We start from the raw sequence: 19,927 nt of genomic DNA, 5'->3' as shown, positions 1-19,927 counted from the left end.
GAAACTGAACATGGAAACTAAAAGAGACAAGAACCTACTCCAACTGTAGTGTATATTGTGTAATTGATACATTTACAGTTTTGTTACATTAAAAGTATTCTTTTACAAACAAAATTATTAACTGTGTCTATTGTCCATCTGTGTGCTTGGGGGTGCTGCCGGTGTGATCTTTAAAACATTTTGTAATCAAAATGTAAATAAACACGCAGACATTGGATCAAGACGGAAGAACTATTTAATATTGTTCTAAGAGTATGGATGCGTCATCATTGAGAATATAGATACATTAGCTTTGTTGATTGTATGGGTCTAGACAAAATTACTTACATTGAAATATGTTGTGTATTGTACTATACATATTTTTCAAGTTGCGTGTCTTGTACAGATAGTATTTTTGAACTCAAACGGTTATATGTGTATGTAACTTCTACTGACATTACATTAAATAAAAAATAAACATAGATTATGGGGGGGTAACAACTACATTTTTCATAGCTGTAAAATATCTTCAAAATTTTACAACACTGTATTACTTTCCATAAAACGTATCAAAGGGCTTTACAGTGTACCGGCTCGTGAATGGCGGTAACCTTTACTGAACTCTCGCGATACTACGACGCGGAAGACATCAGCCGAATCATCCGTGCGAGTTAACCGGAGCCGCTTATGTTGTGCAGCAACCGACGACAGTTCAACCGAATTGGAGGACTGCGTGGAGTGTTTTGTGTTCACAGCCAACCGGTGATAGGTCGCTACTTGTTCGGGTTTGCCTGTGTGTGGTTGACGCTTAAGTGTGTGTTTTTCATGTTGTGCGGCGTGTTTACGCGAGGACTTCCAACTGGCGAATAGCATCAGTTCGCCCCAGGAGGGTCATCGTCAGCGGCGACACCCTCTGCTGCCATAACTGTTTAAAAGAAGAAACAAAATGACCGGAGAGAAGATCCGCTCCGTGCGGAAAGATCACAGGCCGAGCAAGGACGAGGATTTACTGGAGCCGGACGAGGAGGCTGCCACCGGGACTTTCACCGCCTCCAAGACGAGCAACAAGAGCCGAGCGAGTAAAATCTTCAGCAACCACAAGTTGATCAAGTCCGCCTCCACCCAGCAGCAGATCAACGCCAACACCAACACGTTGTCAACACCGGACGTCATCGATGACAGCAACAAAAACCCCATCATCCCAACCGGACCGGACTTCCTGGTGCACGAGTGCGTGTTCCGAGGAGATGTCCGACGCCTGTCCTCCCTCATTAGGACGCAGAACATCGCCCAGAAAGATGTCCACGGTGAGTGTGTACAGCGGGCTGGTCGTGTTTATCTCCCCCCCCGAAGGCGGGATCCCCACAGCACTCACCCCACGATCCAGCGATTTCAAAGTATAGGCTTCTCCCTACCAAGGCCCCAAGTGAGGAATATATTGGACCAGCGTGTTTTCTTGAAAACAACAACAACAAAAATACAGCGGCCTTTAAGTCAAAAGACTAGTAATGATAAGTATGTAAGAATGGCTGCTTCAATGCACTCCCTCCTGCTATTCCCAACGCCATCGGTCACAAACCCCCTGTAGAACAAGTCTCTTTTTTTGATAACTGCTCTTTAGAAGTTGGTCCCCAGATGTTGTCTGTGTTTAGGGACTGTTTGACCTTTTTCCCCCCTCACACTGACGGTCTCTCGGCCGCACTGCAGAGTCTGCTCATATTTCCACTGAGACACTCCCCGGCCTGACAAAAGAACCTGATTGTGTGGTTCTGGTTCACGAGCCGAGACTGGGGGCGGCGTAAACTTGTGCTCAGTGTCAGCCCAGGAATGTGGTCTGTGTTCAAATCAAAGTTCTGACATGGTAAAGAAACAAGGTGTCAGAGGGGGCATTGGCCTCTGGTGGTGTTTTTGAACTTCAGCCTGGACTGTTCAGTGCGTTTGGCCCATCTTTATCTCCAGGGTTTGCGTTGGTTCAGTGGCAGCCGCCTGTGTGTTTACGCACAGATTTTTTTATCCTCCACTGGCTGTCATGTAATGGAGTTAAATCTAGTGTTTGCGATAATGTTGTTGTAGCAAACCACCCAATATCTCCAATTCCCTTCAGTTTTTTTTTGTCCTGGTTGAAACGGCTACAACTAACAATCATTGTATTATTGGTTAATCACACATCTTTGATTAATCTGTGTTTGCCAAATGTTCATTTATGTTTTTAAATAATACATACAATTCCATTCACCTCCATTACAATCTGGCATCGCTGTTCTATGATTTAACAGCTCGGATGTTTATGCCCATCGGGGCTTCTACCAGGCAGGCCTTCTTTACTCTGGAGCTCACCCACCACTCTCTCCCTGGAAAATAAGGAGGAGCTGGCTGGTCAATTTGGCTAACAGGCTGGGAGAGACAAGGGGGGCCTGACTTGTGTGTGTCTTTGTGGATTTGGGCAGGCTGCAAATAATAGCTAAATGAAGCACATGAGACATGCTTAGCATGTTGAACCCCCTTTTTGAATCTACTTGCTGAGTATTGGTTTTAATTTGGCTGGGTGACACATTTTCTTGTGTGTGACAAACCGTGACTTCTGTGTTGTAGTTTTACCTAAAATCAGAATGCAGTATATTTCTGGGGAGCAGTAGGTTTATACATTATATAATTTTTCTTCACATGGTAGGATAACACTCAATGGGCATATACTTCCCATATCTTTTAGAATTTAGTGGACCCAGCCTTCTAATTTAAACATTTGTTTGACCAGGATCTAAGGCACATTCTTATGGTTTTATTTTTTCTTCTTCAGGAAACACACCATTGCATCTTGCTGTAATGATGGGAAACAAAGGTGAGTAATGTTTAAAGATGCCTCTCCATGTGGTTTGCAAATCCGTCTCTCTGCTTCTCTATAATTTAATCTCCCTGCTGGTCTGAATTTCTGTTGTTTTTATTTCCGTTTGTGTGTTTTTATTTTTGTTTTGCTGCCTTTTAGTGTGTGGATTTGTCTGCACACATAAAGCAGCACCAGACATTCGTCACATTTGGGATTTGTCACACAAATCCCATCCCGATTTAAGAAATACCACCTGGTCAAAAATGTAATTATTGTAGATGTTTTTTGTTTTTTTTGGTGTGTGTGTGGCTTTCTCTTCTATTGACTGCATTAAAAAAAAACATATTTAATCGTTGTGGATTTTGAAAAACACGTTTCTTACGAATGGCACGGCTGTGTACTTCATCCCACGGTGGAATCCGAAAGTGTAAGAGTTGGGAGTATAACATGAATATCTTTTGGTGTATCAAGTCTTTACATGATTTTGTTTTTACCTGAAATGCCATGGTTGGACTGAAAGTGTGTGCATAACATATGAATGCGAGGAGGCTTCAGAACACGCTATTGAAAGATGAATCACCCTTCACTCTTCTGCGGGTTTTCAGTCAACAATTCAAGCATAGGAGTACTTGTTGTGCGCATTCCCATAGGGCTGCAACAACGAATCGATGAAATCGATTAGAATCGATTATTAAAAGCGTTGGCAACGAATTTCATTATCGATTCGTTGTGTCGCGCGACTATTATGTTTGAGTTTTAAAAGAAAGTTGCGCGCGCCGCGCAGAGCTGAGAAAAAAAAGTTGAGCGCTCGCGCAGCAGAACATCGGAGAGACCCGTACTACTGTTCTGAAACATGCGGAGGAAGAGAAGCCAATGCGACCTAAATATTTCACACTGAAATGGGGGGTGCGGGTCCTAGCGGGCAACGGGGGGGGGGGGGGGGGGGGTGCTGCGGTTTTCTTTGCAGCGCCAGTAGTTTTACGTTCTAATCGCCGCGCTCGACTTCAAGGTGTAACCTTTATTATTGTTCGGTCTGAAACAGCGCGCCCAGTGACGGGTGGTGCAGCAATATTGATGTCCGGGTGGAAATCAGGAGAAAGGTCGGTCCGGGATATTTTCGGGAGGGGCTTTGAAATTCGGGAGGGTTGACATGTCTGATTGTAAGATATGCAAAAGCGACATGGCCTGGCACGGGAGCACCACGGGGATGATTCCTGATTTTGTGCCTAATATATTTAATTTGGCGGCTGTAAAGTATACATCATGCAATGTGTGTATGTTTTTTGTGTTAGTCCATTTTATTTGTTTACTTAGGGATGTTCAAGGAGCAATCTGTTAGTGCAAAAGATATTTAAGAAGTGCACAGTCAGTTCTATTTTTCAATAAAGGGTTGGAAATTAATGTTTTTACATTTTTTATTTTTTTATCCGATTCATCGATTAATCGAACAAATAATCGACAGATGAATCGATTATTAAAATAATCGTTAGTTGCAGCTCTACATTCCCATTTGTTTATTGTCTGTCTTTGGCGCATTGATGTCCCATTCAGGTCCAATTCCTGTTAGTGGAGGGAAGCCCCCCCCCCGACCCTGTTGATCGGTAATCCAGTCAGTGGACTGCCGAAGAGAGGTGGCCGGATGGCACGCTGTGGATTTTATGATGATGATGATGATGATGTGGATGTGGATGCTGCTGATGTTGTTGCCTGAGCTGCAGTACTCCAGGGATGCTCGGAGCAGACAGGCTGGATGTTTGCAGCATGAGGTCATAGTCTGGGTGCGGCGGGTCTGTTGGGACCAGGAGAACAAGGCTCTCTTTTAGCACGGCGTTTGTTTGTTATTTACCAGACTAGTAACAGCAGTGATGGGTTTCTCGTAGCCCAAGCGGACTTGTTTTATAGGTTTCTGTTTTGTCTTCCCAACGCTCCACGTAAAAGAGATGTAAATCAAATAATTATCACACGGTAGTCCAATTGATAAAGAAGATATGCTCATTGGATAAAACCAAGAATTAATACTAAAAGAACACCAGAATCATTGATGATGACTGAATGAACAACAACAATGAATACTCTTCTCCTCTGGTTTCTTTCTAAATGATTATTTTTGTCCTACAACAAATTCTCTTCTGAGGAAACTCGCCGAAAATCTAAAGTTATTGTACGCTACTAACTGTGTTTCACACCTGGTTTTGTTTTGATGCCATCTTCCGAGCTGTAAGTTAAAACAGGTTGCTTCGTGAGGCTTGTTTCCTGTCGTGTCCCCTCAAAGGATCATTCCTTTGTCCAGGGGTTTTGATTGTCCTTTGGCCTCAAAGATAAAACCACGAGAGGTTTCAAATTGCTTTCAGAGATAACAAACATCCCAGAGAGTGTTTGGTGCCCAAGAACCACACAATGCTTATTTTATCAGGTCATCGCAAAACAAAAAGAGAAGAGCAGCCTGTTAAATCAGGAGAGCAGTGTGATTATGTACCTAAAGCATAACATCTGCAAACCAAGAGACATTGAAGAAGATCCGTTTTGATTCGGAGGCTGCAACAATGGGGTTTCTTCAACTATTTCATCCGGTCACCGAGTGTGGGATTGATGGCAAGGACGCAAGCGTCTTTCTTTCTTTTTTTCTTAATAGATGTACTCGGCCTAGATCGGAATGGGTGGTGTTTGTGGGGGTTTTAACAGCCCACAGAGCCTTTTTGTCTAGTGCCCCATCTGTAGCCGCTGCACGTAGTGATCCGATAGATTAGCACTTTATTTCTCCAACCTGCCGTGCCGCCCCCATTCCTCTGTTACACTTGGTACCGTATGTGTGTCTTGCGCAGGACCTCCATGCTACTGCACATGCAATTAACCCCGAAGCTCAAAGGGAGACTTGATTTCAATACTTTGACGACTGCGCGACGGATCGAATCAGACGGCAGACCGCTGCTTTAGAGTTAAAGGCTAATTGTCAATGTATCCGGGCATCTCCTTTGATTTGGCTTAAAAATAAATCACCTTCATCTCTTTAATTGTTTCCCAGCACACTATGAGTAAATTACCCCAACTTCCAACTGGGCTGTAAAGTAAGCTGGCAGATGACTATCAGGAACGGCTATTTCCCATGTTACACCCCATGTGTCTGTGCGGTATCGGGACTTAACTCATTTCATTTATTTGACAAAAAATTGGTTAATCCTCAAAACCAGAATACCCTGTGGTTTTAATGGTACTGTATGCTTAACGTAATCATGATTATTCCACAATTGTTGTTTTTAGCTGGTGGATATATCGGTCAAAGACGAGAGGGAATACATATCTTACATTAGAGAGCCAATGCTCATGCACATGGCCGCCTGTGTTTTTCTCCAAATCAGCTGCTCCATCCCCAGGCAGGCTACGGATCAGACTAATGCATGAAGACGGAGCATCTTTATTTAATAATAGCATGCAGTATGGCCGATGTTATTTGGTTTTTCTGAAGTGCTGAGTTTGGACAATGGTCAGAGCTTAGCTCAGCAGAGCAAGGCCGGGCGGGAATTCAGTAAGAAAATAAATTGTGTTGTTTGGATATTATTTTGAATTAGGAAGAGTTTCAAAATATATTCTTCTCTTTCATGAAGAATGCATGAGACCCTGGCCTCTTTGTCATTAATAAATCATCGCGTACGTAGATCTGAGGGGGTGATGTGCCATTAAAACTGTGACTTCTTTTGAAGAGGCAGAAGTCATTATCTCTAGCCAGGTTTGGCTCCCTAACTCCACCACTTCAGGCGGCTTTTTTAACTCCTAACTTCTATACTCATGTTGAGCGGAGAAACAAGTCTGAACATGAGTGCGGCGACCAGTTTGAATTTGTATACGAGGCACGAAGGGCTTCGCTCAGTGAACAAAGGCTTGCAGTTCAAGCTTCCGTGTGGCTTTTGTCAGCGTAAACGATCGCTGGAAAGAGCGGTCAAGCAGCCACGGTGATCCCGCCCCCTGCGTCTCCACGCGGCAGCAGCCCGTTAGCGGTTCGCCTTTGCTTTGCATCCGCGCGGTTTGCCAGCGTTGACGTGCGGCTGGCAGTTCCTGCCGAGCCCCGAGACGGACGGAGCCGCTCAGACGGCCAACGATTTCATTAATGATGTCACGGCAAAAGGGGAACCGCTGAGCCGGAAACAACAGGCTTCATTTGGTGCTGTTGTGTGTTGTCAGGCTAAATATGAACGTCACCATAGCAACGTTGAAAGTGATGAGCAATGTGGGGGTCTGGGTCGGTTTAAACCTTTATATGTTTCAGGTTATAGTCTTTTTTTTTGCCGTGCTGTGAACATTTGAAGACCAACACATCATTGTCCTTCCTCTGACTATCTGACTGTCTTCCTGTCCTTGGCACAGAATGTGCCCACCTGCTGCTGGCCCACAACGCACCTGTGAAGGTGAAGAACGCTCAGGGATGGAGTCCCCTTGCCGAGGCCATCAGCTACGGGGATCGACAAATGAGTAAGTAGCCGACTGTAAGTGCCCGAGAGTGAAACCAAAGCCTACTTTCATGTGAATATTGGCTGAATAATGTGTGTGTGAACTGGTATTGTAATACCAGAGGTACGTGGGGTCGGAACAACATTTGGTTCTGGAAATGACTCTCCACATGAACCATTCAATGTAAATATGATCAAATAACGTATCTGCCCCATCTGCTTAGCCACTACGGATTCTGCATTTGAATACAATAAGAGTATGTTAACGCTCAAAGCCAGAATACGGTTGAATTTTCTCAAGAATATTTAAAGTTTGAGTCCACCAGAATGAAATAGTTGAGTACTGACACTGAGCAGACTAAAGTTACTAATTTGACTGCATCCGTTAACTCTCTTAGTGCCACTTACCTCGCCGTGACAGGTGTGGGGTCTCTATTGACTGAAGCCCTTAATGAACTCGGCAGCACTATTTACTTTACCATTGACAGGTCCTTCCCTCGTCAGGCTTATACAGACCACTGTGCCTTGCAGCTACACAACCTATTGTGTTTAACTTCCTAATCATCAACAGAACTTCTAGGAAAAACTGTAAACTGTGAACCTGCTGCTCCTGGGTTGGGGGGGCTTGTTACTGTTTGACCCTATTTTACATCTTTGTTATTTATTGTGTGTCCAGAGTACAGGGCAAAGGGGGGGGGGGTGTAAGTCCTATCAGATCAAAGCCATTTATTGGAAGTTGGTGCATAAGATAAATAAAATAACATAAGATAACAATATAAATGGATAACATACGTTAAAACCTGTATGTTCTGGTTTGGACACTGCTGAAAACCATATGTGTCATTTAATTAAGTTTTAGACGTCTGGTTCTCTGTAAAGTCAGTTCATGAATGTAATTGACAAACATCTCTTAACACAGACTTCTTTATTCCTTTACTTTGTGACATTTTAACTCAGCAACACACATTTGTCACCAGAGCTTTTGTCAATTTTGTTTTTATCATTTGAACAATGAGGCCAAACCTGGCTCCGAAATAGTTTTTTGTCATGTGTTTGGTTCACTAAGAGCTATTTCTGTCTTTCCACTCACACAGCTGGGTCTTCTGTGTCAGGAGCCTTTTTTAAAAGCCACAGTCACGTTGGTGTTTATTAGACGGGAAACTGCTGGCTGGCTTTCATTATTTCTCACCTTGTGTCTTTCATTGTTTTTCACTTTTGAGAACATTTGTCTGTTAGAATGTGAAGATCAAATACTAGAGATTATTGTTAAGCTATCACCGCGCTGTGGTATCCAGGCAACGAGATGTGTCTCTGAATGACAGTATTAAGAAGGAAATGTTGTACTTTTCAAGGCCATAATTAGTAGTTAAATAAATTGACTTATTAAAGACTTAGAATTTTATTATTTCATCAACTTATTACTTTTCCTTCTGGAAGAGTATTTGGGGTTTAAGGGTATAAGGGTTTAATTTTATTCATGTAGTAACCATTTGTCCCCTTTTACAAACAACTTGAGTATTTCACCACACATTTCAAAGATTTGTAATATTACATATTGTATTTTGGTTGCTAGCTTGTGCCGTAGACGTCTACAGCTATAGTATTGGTCATGTTCCATTTTAAAACACAATAACATTCAAACAGTACACTATTTATGTTGTTAAATAGTTGTATTTTATTGAGATGTGAATACAAATAGTCCCGTCCGTCTCTCTTCATCGATGTGAATTATAATTCTCACTCGTCTAACCAGCTCCTCAGTGAATTGACTCCAGCGTGGCGTGTCAGTTTGGGTTTAGTGTAAAGACGTTCTCATTGGTTGAGCAGCTGGTGAGGTTGTACCTTTATTGTTGTCCTGCAGAGAGGCAACGGGGATCAGGAGGAGCTTCACCTAGAGAGCCTGTCCACATCTATTTGGCAGCCGGACCTCGGTGTGTGTGTGTGTGTGTGTGTGTGTGTGTGTGTGTAATCTCATTCATCCATGTTAGACCGTCAAGCCCTCGGCCCTGCCTCGTCGGGCTTGTCAATAAGACAATACGTACGACGTGACAGTGTATGTTGACTCAGCACATGGAGCACAGGAGTCACTTAATGCTACATGTTCTTTATTGCTCTGAGTCGTATTCAAATACGGGGCTGTCTGGGTCGCACAAACTAAACGCCCTTGTCCTTATTTTTCCATTGGTTTGTTTTTGGTTTTATGGTCTCCATTAGTGGCATAGTCATGTCCTCATTTGATCCCCTCCTTACTAAATCACCACAATTATGTGTCCCTAATCCTGTTCAGTTAATAACATTTGAGTTTGCTAGTTGGGTGTGGTTCTTTTTCCTTTTACCCTGGTCACTTCATGTAAACAAAAACTGCAGCCAAAGGGCTAAAGGGCTGTGAATGCTTGTGAATGCGAGTAGATCTCTACCCCGGGGGGTCGTCATGAGAGTTAAAAGCGCAGCTCATTTATAGGAAGCTCCATACCTGCCAGGCTTGTTGCCTTTGCCCTTTGTTGCCCTTTATCGCCCCTCCTGGGAACATTTTCATCTCTGCGTGCGGTGTGCAGCGATTGGCCCGATGCTGCTGCGAGGGTCCCATCGGGCCCCAGGAAGTCAGCGTGTCTCTATGCCGAAAACCGCCGTTACTGAAAACCGCTGATATTTGCCTTTAGCATGTCACATGACTGATGGGATAGGCATAGACTTTTCCTAAAATAATGGTCTTTACGCTCAGAGCACTTACACAGGCATAAACATACACTTTTTAAAATTACCGGAATAGTTTACTACTTCAGGGCAGTATTTATTTTGGGACCTTTTAAAAGTTGTTTTAGGCATTGCGGTAGGAATTTTACATTATGCAGTACCAGTCAGAGGTTTGTCCACTCTTTTGACTTCTTTCCTCATTCACCTAATCATGATGATCCTAAGGAGACTGTGTCTTGCATGCTAGGTAAACAATTATGTCCAAACAAGAGCAGTGTGGCGGATGAATAATAAATACGAAGAAAATGGAAATAAAATTGTAATGGGAACAAATCCATTTGCTTATTTAATGTTTGGTGCTGAAAGCATTGCTTTTTTTTTATTGAAGCATTTTGTCTCACTCGTGCTTTTCTTTGTCTTCTTTCTTTTGGTCTTTCAGTCACAGCGCTGTTGAGGAAGCTGAAACAACAGTCCAGGGAGACCGTGGAGGACAAGCGACCCAAGCTGCTGAAAGCCCTGAACGAAGTGAGTCGTTCTTCCTCAGTTGTTTGCTCCCGATGTCTGGATGCTGTCCTTTGCTCATCGGGTCTCTTGCCTTCAGGTCCGCTCCCGCGTCAGTTGTCTTTTTTCCATCTAGTCATCTTAACACAGCAAAGCCAGGAGACACACGTTATACACCAGACTCCTAATACCTGGAGTTAAACATTGTGGCTAACTTTTTGCTGTGGCATGGTGTCCACATGTACACACACACACTGTAGACATGTTGTCATGCACAGAAGGACTCAGAGCACTAGTTTGGACACAAACGTGAAATTATGCACTGTAGGCGACTGGTGATTTTAGCTTCTGGGTGAACTTTGCAGCAATACCCCTCCCACAAGAGAGTCAGGTAGCAGGTGAGCAAGTGCGCAAAATAACAGGCTACAGTCTGGATGTAAAAGCCTAATTCTGATGTCAGTACCAGTTGTGTATTGTTTGACGTGACAGGATGGGATAGTTCCTGGATGGTGAGGCCAAGAGGAGGTTTTCGTTTCGTTTTCATCCAGATGCCAGATTGAGACCCCCAGTGGTACTGATGGGATTTCATTCCATCTAAGTCCTTCACAGAATGAGTAGGCAGTGTTGAGTTGTGTAAGTGAGATACAACTTGTCAGAAAATGGACATAACGGCTCATTTTTAGGTCCATGTAAACAGAAAGTCTTTGACGCACCATTTTGGCATCCACCCTGCAACAGTTGTGAGGTTTCCCTATTGTCATCGCTTCTCAGTTGCCCGCAAACAAAACACATGGTTGGCGTCGAACAAATATAAAGATTTTTCATAATTTAAATAGTATTTCCATATTTTTGCCTGTGATTGAAATGTGAAATGTATTTGTCTTCATTTCCAGCTTGGAGATTTTTACTTGGAGCTTCACTGGGACTTCCAGAGCTGGGGTGAGTCAATCAACCCCATTTGCCGTCTTAAAATAGTGGCAGAAAGCATTTTTTTTTTCTTTCCAGACCACTCTGGAAATGAACCATGCATCCTCGACGATAGTGAAGACTGAAATTCACAGAATCCCTTAACGTCTGTCCAGTTAGCTGGTTATAATGTGTACCATTAGGCACGTTAGCTGAAAATGAATTCCCCTGCTGGAAATGAATTGACAGAGCATCCTCTAACGTCCACATTCCTCCTTCTTATGAATATATCAGGAATGTCTACATCCCAGCCGAACTCATTTTACACGTTTGCCTCATAATCTGTTCTCAGAAGCTGATGTAACATATGGAATGACTAAATATGTCTGCATAGTCAATGAAAGGTCCGCCCTAAGAGTGTGAGCCAGAACTGAATTCTGTATTCAAACCATCAGACTCGTGAGATTATTTTCAACTGTTAAAATACCTGGCATTTAACGTCTACTCTACAGAGCTATATGCTGCTGATGCTTTGAGGAGGCTTATTAACATTGGGTGAGCTTCCTGTGTTTCACACGTCCTTACTGTTTTGTTTTTATGTTGCAGTGCCTTTGCTCTCCAGGATCCTACCTTCAGATGCCTGTAAGATCTACAAGCAGGGCCTCAACATCAGGCAAGTCCAGTCAAAATATGTGCTGTGATTTTCTTTTTCTAAGTGTGAAGACAAAGCCAGAGAGATTAAAAAGCTGCTTTATTACGGGACAGGTACTTCATTACTTTTGAGTCATCATCCCTTATTCTCCTGTATAACTCCCTGTTTTCTACCTTCAGTGTAATTTGGTTCTTTAGATCGGCACCCAGCCGTATGATTCTTCCTTCCCGAGTCCTCATTAATGTGGTAATGTGCTGCCTGGCTTTCTAACAAAGGACACCGGCTGGATTTTGTCACCTGAGGAAAGCTGACACAAAGTCACAGTTATTAACGTTCAGCAGGACTCCACCAAGTTGTGTTCCACGGCACCGGCGTCCAACACTTGGGTTCCAGTTGAATTACTGGTGGACAAACCCTGGCAGGCCTTTTATTTGTATATCATTACAGTATAACTACTGCTATTTGTACTATCAACGTGGCACATAAGAGTGAGTTTGAGTATCAACCTGAAGCGTCTCAGTGTTTTTCAGAAACTGTTCCTGACTGTCTAATTTGGTATTCCAAACACCCTCTTGTAGAGAGAGAGAGAGAGAGAACAAAAAACTGTCACAACAAGTCAATTTGCATTGGAGCGCCACAGCGTGTCGGGCCTGTCATACCCGTGGCACACGCCTCTTCAAAAGCACGTAAGCTCCTGGGTTTGCTTTCTCATTTCGGGGAAAAGCCGATTCCTGAAATGTGCTGCCAGTCTCCCATGGCAATGATTACCATGCACTTTGTCTCTAAACTCTCCGAGCAAAGGTTTCGACATCCATCACGGTTTCTTCTTTTCACTCACAGTGTCTCCTGATGTCTCAGTGGCAGCCAAAGTCAGTGCAGCGATTTGACTTGTTTGCCTGTTTTCTAATCCTATCCTCTGCATGTGTGTGTGTGTGTGTTTGTGTGTAGATTGGACACCACCCTGATAGACTTCACAGACATGAAGTGTCAACGCGGGGACCTCAGTTTCATCTTCAATGGCAACGCCATCCCCGCCGAGTCGTTCGTGGTGCTGGACAACGAGCAGAAAGTCTACCAGCGGATACACCACGAGGTGGGCGCACATTCACAGCCTCTGCGTGCGTTTTATACCTTGTGCCTTGTGTTGTTGTTGACGACACTGTCCCGTGTTTTCAGGAGTCCGAGATGGAGACTGAGGAGGAAGTAGACATACTGATGAGCAGCGACGTGTACTCCGCAACGCTCTCCACCAAGTCCATCACCTTCTCCAGGGCGCAGACCGGCTGGCTGTTCAGAGAGGACAAGACGGTCAGTGGCCGTGACTCCCACCACCACCACCGCCACACCCTTTCCAAAGTCAGCGGGGGGTCACAGAGTTTCTCCTGGATGTGTAATTTCTGGAATTTTCAGTAGCTTGACCCAGACGGAAAGTTGGGAATTTGATTAATTCTCTGGGTAAGGTAGGGAATGGAAGCCGCACAGATAAATATCGGATGGTTCTCAGCTCGGTTAACATGTGAGGAACCCAGACTGTCGAGCCCTCGTATGAAAAGGCATAAAAATATTAGTCTGATCTTGGAAGTGCACGATGTGACTTATTACATAACAAACCACTGCCTGTACTCTCACTTTTTACCTGTACTGTTCTTGCATGCATGCATCGCAAATATAGTGGATACATTAGCAATAGTTAGGGCAAAAGTATTTCTTTTGTTCCTCTTTTGTTTTATTTCCATCTTTTATGGCTGAAACAGTTTGGACACCATGATGATTCTCAGCCTGACCTGTAAATGTTGTTTCTCTATGCCATCTCGCTATCTCACCCCAGAAGCCTTTTTCTGTCCTGTTCGTCACCACGGTGTGTTGGATGAGCTTTGCTCTCCATCCTCTTGACGTGTTTAAATGGGAAGCTGGTAAATCAACGAGGAGGGGAAGGCTTATCTATTCCCTCTACCTCCAGGAGCGCGTGGGAAACTTTCTGGCCGACTTTTACTCCGTGAACGGCCTGGTGCTCGAGTCCAGGAAGAGACGGGAGCATCTGAGCGAGGAGGACATCTTGAGGAACAAAGCCATCATGGAGAGCCTGAGCAAAGGAGGGAATCTCATAGAGCAGAACTTTGAGGTGAGTGGGGCTTCTGATAGGATTTGTTGTGCTTGCGTTTGTGCAGTGTGATGGGAGGAAGCAGAGAGAGACTCAAATGAACGGCCTCGGTCCACAATGCCCCCGCTATCATCATCCACTACGAAAAGACACCAAATCTTTACTGACCCCTGCCTCGACTAATTAAAAAAAATGTCCAGGAACTGGAGAATTAAAGGAACGAGAACGTCAACAGACGTTAAAGTTGACCTTTTTTCTGTGGCCCTCTATTGGCCAGACGCATAGTCACAGACATTGAGAATCTTTGTCATAGGGCAGCCGTGTACTCTCACTGTCGATTCAACATCCCGTTTACTTACATCTGCAACGTAACCACCCGCCCGGTCCTGAAACTGTCCTGTCCTGCTGGAACCTCGGGGTAGGACACCAGTCTCGGACAGAATAAAGCTCACAGTTCTCACTGCGGTACCAACAAAAAAAAATCCTGCCACAACCCGTCGAACAACTTTGCAAGGTTTATTGAAACATTCCTGTGCTGTTGTTTCTTTGATGTTTTATTGTTTTCTTTTTGACGTGGTAACAGAATCCCCCCCCCCCCCCCCCCCTTTTTATCCACTAAGCATGAACTTCCCAGCGCAAAAAAAAAAAAAAAAAAAAGATGCAAATCCACGTGTTCACGTTTACGGGCATGAGTCCCACCCACCATCACCTCGCCATAGCACGTTCCAGAGTTTGCTTAGCAAGCTCATGTCTTTACACTGACCATAAAGCCGCTCGCAAAGTCAAAGCCTCTCTGCACGCAATGGGTTCTTTGAACTGGTTGTTTTCTGTCTACCCCCCCCCCCCCCCCTTGTTATGTGCCGGGCTTTGTCTCTTCACAGTGTCCCCTGTTGTCTGTCAGTGTATTTTGCGCTCATTTAAGTCAGTGTCCGCTCAGGGGAAAAAGCCTGTAATTTAGTAGGTCTCTGTATCAATTTGGAAATAATTTGCGCTTCCACCTCAGTGGAAAATTATACACGGAAAGTCAGCGTGAGAGGAAAAAAAACAAAAAAAAAACATCTGCCGTGACGTAGCTGTGTTTACAGCAGAGAAGGGGACAGGTCAGAGCTGCGCCTGTGGACTCTATGAAGAGGAGGGAGGGGGGGCTTTTAAACAGGGCTCGACACTGTTGGTCACATGGATGAAGGCTTAAACCTCCCGTGCAATGAAATGATGGTCCGCATACCGGACCTTGGCGGGCCGTGTATGTGTAATCTGTCCTCGTCACAACAACACGGGTGCACATGGGGTGAGAGCGAGAAAACAGCACTGTGGTGATGATGCAGCGCACGTGCGATCAAAGGTGAACTAAAATGTCGATATATGGTTTGTGTTCCCGTGTGCACACGGCGGACTCTTGGAACGGTCTGGTGTCTCGTCCTCCAGATGGTTCTGCCCTTATTCCCACAAAAGAGAGAGTCAGCTGGTGTGAACAGGGAGGTCACAGCAGCAGAAAGTCAATTAAATGAGAAATTCGAGGTGTCGGAGAGCAGAACGTCCAAATTCTTACAGTTGATCCAATCATTTTTTTCCTCCAATTATTGGCTATGAGGAGGAATGGCCACTCTTCAGCGAGCACAATATTTTGAGTGATTCATTGAAGGATTTGAAGCACTGATGAATTTGTTCTTGTCACCCTAATGTTTAACATTCATATAATGAGTATTTCTGTTTTCTCCCCCAAACCTGGGTGCTTGTTGTAGATGTTTTATTACTGCACTCAAGAAAGAAGAGGGTGAACAGAAAAAAAGCAAACTGTAACAAAATTAAATGCATGACCTATTATTGTAAATTTGTCAAGTTTCTACCTTTGCAAATATTCATCTTGGCTGTAAATGAAAATGACCCGAGAGGACATGTTCATTGCTTTTCATTGCTGGCCTTGCTGTTAACAGCTGCTGTATATTTGAATGCTGCACAAAACTAGATTAGACTGCACTCTGAAATAGTTCCACGTCTCAGATATCGAGTGTTTAGTGGTGCCCTGAATTATCGTAGTGTGTCCCGCGTTGTGTTGAGCTGAAAAGGCGAGGTGGCCCTCTAGTGGCCTGTGCTGTGTACTAACACATCAATGCTGACTGGCGGAATAGAAAAGGGGTTCAGATATTATTTTAGGGATTTCTTCACTGAAGCGATCATGGGACTTTTGTCAGTTTTGCTGCTCAGCAATAAATTGGCCACCGAATAGTTGACTAATTAATAGCTCAATAAATAAAAACAAACGGGTGGAAAAGCTTAGCGTTCGACTCCTCTCGGTTAAATCAGGAATCATTGTTTTGTCTGGTGTGTGTGGATTTTAATCTCTGTTTTATGTTCTTTTGGGTCTGACGCCGCAGAAGTTTGGTCTCCATCATTATTTTGTTTTGTTTTTGCTCTTTAGCCGGCGAGGAGGCAATCTATAACTGCCCCTTCACCCAACACTGCTTCCTGGGAAGAATACATTACTGCTGATAACGGAAGGTAGTTTGTTTTTTTCAGGATAATAAGGTTGCAGTAATTGACAAATTGTATTTGTGATTAAATTACTATTTTATTTCCCTCCCTTAAATAATGGAAAGTTTATTTAAAAGTATTCATGTTTTGTTAGCAATTTGATGCAAAATGACTGAACATTTCAATTGATGTGAAAATACAGTCCAACGTTTGGACACACCTTCTAGTTCAATTGAATGAAATGCATCCATTTTTAATTTGGGCAAAAAGAAATGCACTCTGGAGATTTCTTCATATTTACCATCTGTAAGCTCTTTATTGAAATTGTATTGTGACCGGTTATAATTTCTCTCCGCCCAGGGCTCCCCATTTAGGAAGAGAGCTGGTCTGCAAAGAGAGCAAGAAAAACTTCAAAGCCACGATAGCCATGAGTCAAGACTTTCCTCTGGGCATCGAATCGTGAGTCTTCTCTTTAACTCTGTATCCAGATAACTAAAACACAGAAAGCCATTATTATTTAATTAGAGATTATTATCTCTATCCCAGAGAGAGATCTGTGTAAACAAACCATTATATGTTTTTTCCTTCATATTTACTAAAAACTTTGCTATTGTTTATTTCATCTATCCGCTATGTGTTACAGTTCTGTCCCGTGGGCTTGAAATGGTTGATAGAGTTAAATTAATAATGTTGCATTGAATATAGAAATAAACAATAATAAAAGAAATATGCCACTATCTAAGAACTAATAAAATACTACATTTACTTTTAGCTGTGGGCTTAATTCTTGTCAGTGTCCCGTGTGTAACCATTTCTTCTTTTGCTCAGGTTATTGAACGTTCTGGAGGTGATCGCCCCCTTTAAGCACTTTAACAAACTCAGGGAGTTTGTTCAGATGAAGCTCCCTCCGGGCTTCCCTGTCAAACTGGGTAAGCAGATGTCGTTCCCGAAAAGTATGCATTACACGGGGCTTGATTTTTTTTTTCTTCCCCATGTGATATTCTCCCCAACTCATTTTAAAGCACGGAGAGAGACATCCAGCCCAGGCAGGTATAACAAAATGAAACGTATTGAACCGTCCTGCTTGTGTCTCCCTGCAGATATCCCCGTGTTTCCTACGATCACAGCCACCGTGACCTTCCAGGAGTTTCGCTACGACGAGTTTGAGCAGTCCATTTTTACCATACCCAATGACTATAAAGAAGACCCCAGCCGCTTCCCTGACCTTTAGCCTCTTAGACCGCAAACGGACGTTGCGACAAAGGGAACTTTATGCTACAAAACATACTTTTAAATAAATTTTAAAAAATTGGAAGAAAAACAAATAATGGTTCTGTGACAGTTTGAGGATTTCCTCTGGGGCACAGAGGTGGAAACCTCCGCAGTGAAAGTTAGTGACCGCAGAGCAGCTGACTTTTTTTTTTGTACATGGGGTATATGCAGATGACAGACAATCGGTTGATTCTATGTATTTAAGTATGTAAGTAATGTTTATAAAGGGAATGTGGTAAAGCACTGTGGGAGACGTGAGAGAGGAATTCCACCCCCAAAAAATCTTTTTAGGTACGTTTTCCTGCTAAAGTAGACTTTTAAAATTCAACCTGACATGAACTTGTTTATAATCTAATACCCACCTGTCAGGTGTGTACAAGAATAATGACACTCGTTTTCTTTTTTGTGTTTTTTTTTACACTCAATTCTTTAACAATATCGAATTTTGAAGTGTTCCCAAAGATGTACCATTTGAAATTCACAGCGGTGAAAATCAGTTTTTGGAAAATGGAGTCTTTTTCGAGGCTGAAACCATAAAAATCTTTTGCAGAATTCCTTAGTGTTTGTTCATGAGACATGGCTTTTAATAAGCATGGAAATGCACTAAAAAGACCCACAGCGGCCACTCTGCATTCAGTTGAACTTCTTGCGGTTCACCTTAAATCCTGCATTTGAATCATTTTCCGTTCACTCGAGGCGACGCTGGGCACGCTGCATTTCTGCGGTACCACAAAGTCTTCTTAGTGTTTGGAAGTAATTGTGTCTACACCTTTTGAACCATCTGCAACCATGCTAACGTTCACTAGGGATTGTATAGTGGGTACATATTCGTGCCGTTTTTACGTCATAACAAGAACCAGGCTTTTCATTGCACACTTTGTAAATACTTGTTTTATGTCTTTTTTTTCTTTGTTGGTAATTGTATGGTCTCCTCTGTAAAATGAGTTGTTTTTTTGGTTTTAATGTAGCATCACAAGTTAATTTAGTTTGTTGATATGGTGGCAGTTAATATTTTTGTACGTAATTGTAATTTTGAGGAAAAAAAAATAGATCTAATTCTTTTTTTTTCCCTTACCGACTATCTGATGAACCTCATGACCTTCCGCGGGTTTGATTAACCGTCACCTTCTGAGTGAAGAGCACAAAGCATCGAGCTTCCTTTGGAAACAAAGTCCAAACGTTGGCTGGATAAGTTCTTGTTTTATAGCTGCTGCTACGGTTCATGAGCCATTAACTCCGTTGATACGTATGTTGTGCTCATGTTTAGAATGACGTGGTGGCTCAGTGTTGTTGGAACATTTGGCTTTTTAAAAATCCTTATTCAGTTTCAGCAGAAACAGACATTGTACATTTGATTTGATACATTGGTTAAGTTATTTCATGAGGACAAGGTCAACCAACAGAACTGGAAGTGTGCCTCCTTACTGACATGTTGCTATACGTTTCATTTCATGCTCCATCCTGATTTCAGCTGCTTGACGTTTCCATGTCTTCAGATGGAAATGTGTCATCCATCTACATGTTGTACAGCAAAGACGGTTGTATAAGTCTACAGAACTATTTTCATATACAATGTACTAACATTAAAATTCCGCATATTTGAAAGAGTTTGGACTAATGTTTCAATATATCACTTTCTACTGTGACTTTTTAGAACCTCTTTAAAATGCTGAAAAGAGGAGCAATTTGAGTCATTAAACTTAGTGTGACGCATTGCAGAACACCATTGAAATGCATGTAAACGCAATTTATATATTATAAGTATGCCAACATACATTGTACAACACAATATAGTTTAAAAGTATGCGAAGGAAAATACTAGCAAAGTACTGTATAGTATACCATTAAGATCATAATTAAAGTATGTCATTAGTGATAAAATTAGATTAGAGGTAAAAGTCAAAGGCAAGCCATAAAACTGTCAGAAAGGACATAGTGATGTCATGTATTTAAAGACGTGAAATGAATGTCATTGCATTCCCGATCTATCAAAATGTTTTTTTAAAGGACAATTTCAAAAAGTCTTTCAGAAATGTCAAAACATTAATGGTATGTTATTTAAGAGTCCAGAGTGTACAACTAAA

The 19,927-nt window shown here is 42.8% G+C and overlaps 1 protein-coding gene across 1 annotated transcript; it reads left to right on the top strand.

Moving 5' to 3' along the window:
• The first annotated feature begins 57 nt into the window (after nucleotides 1-57).
• On the top strand, nucleotides 58-19,526 carry LOC119216395 (ankyrin repeat domain-containing protein 13C). Its single transcript, XM_037469190.2, has 13 exons — nucleotides 58-1,286; nucleotides 2,777-2,818; nucleotides 7,163-7,267; nucleotides 10,379-10,464; nucleotides 11,334-11,379; nucleotides 11,953-12,019; nucleotides 12,947-13,091; nucleotides 13,175-13,306; nucleotides 13,959-14,120; nucleotides 16,519-16,598; nucleotides 16,932-17,030; nucleotides 17,400-17,500; nucleotides 17,672-19,526. Exons 1-13 carry the CDS (start codon nucleotides 926-928, stop codon nucleotides 17,800-17,802), a joined length of 1,557 nt encoding a protein of 518 aa, XP_037325087.2. The 5' UTR covers nucleotides 58-925; the 3' UTR covers nucleotides 17,803-19,526.
• Nucleotides 19,527-19,927: the final 401 nt, after the last annotated feature.

Source organism: Pungitius pungitius, chromosome 7 (assembly GCF_949316345.1).
Source record: "Pungitius pungitius chromosome 7, fPunPun2.1, whole genome shotgun sequence".
Lineage (NCBI taxonomy): Eukaryota > Metazoa > Chordata > Actinopteri > Perciformes > Gasterosteidae > Pungitius > Pungitius pungitius.
The sequence above is the reverse complement of the archived record's forward strand: the minus strand, read 5'-3'. Positions and strand labels throughout refer to the sequence as shown.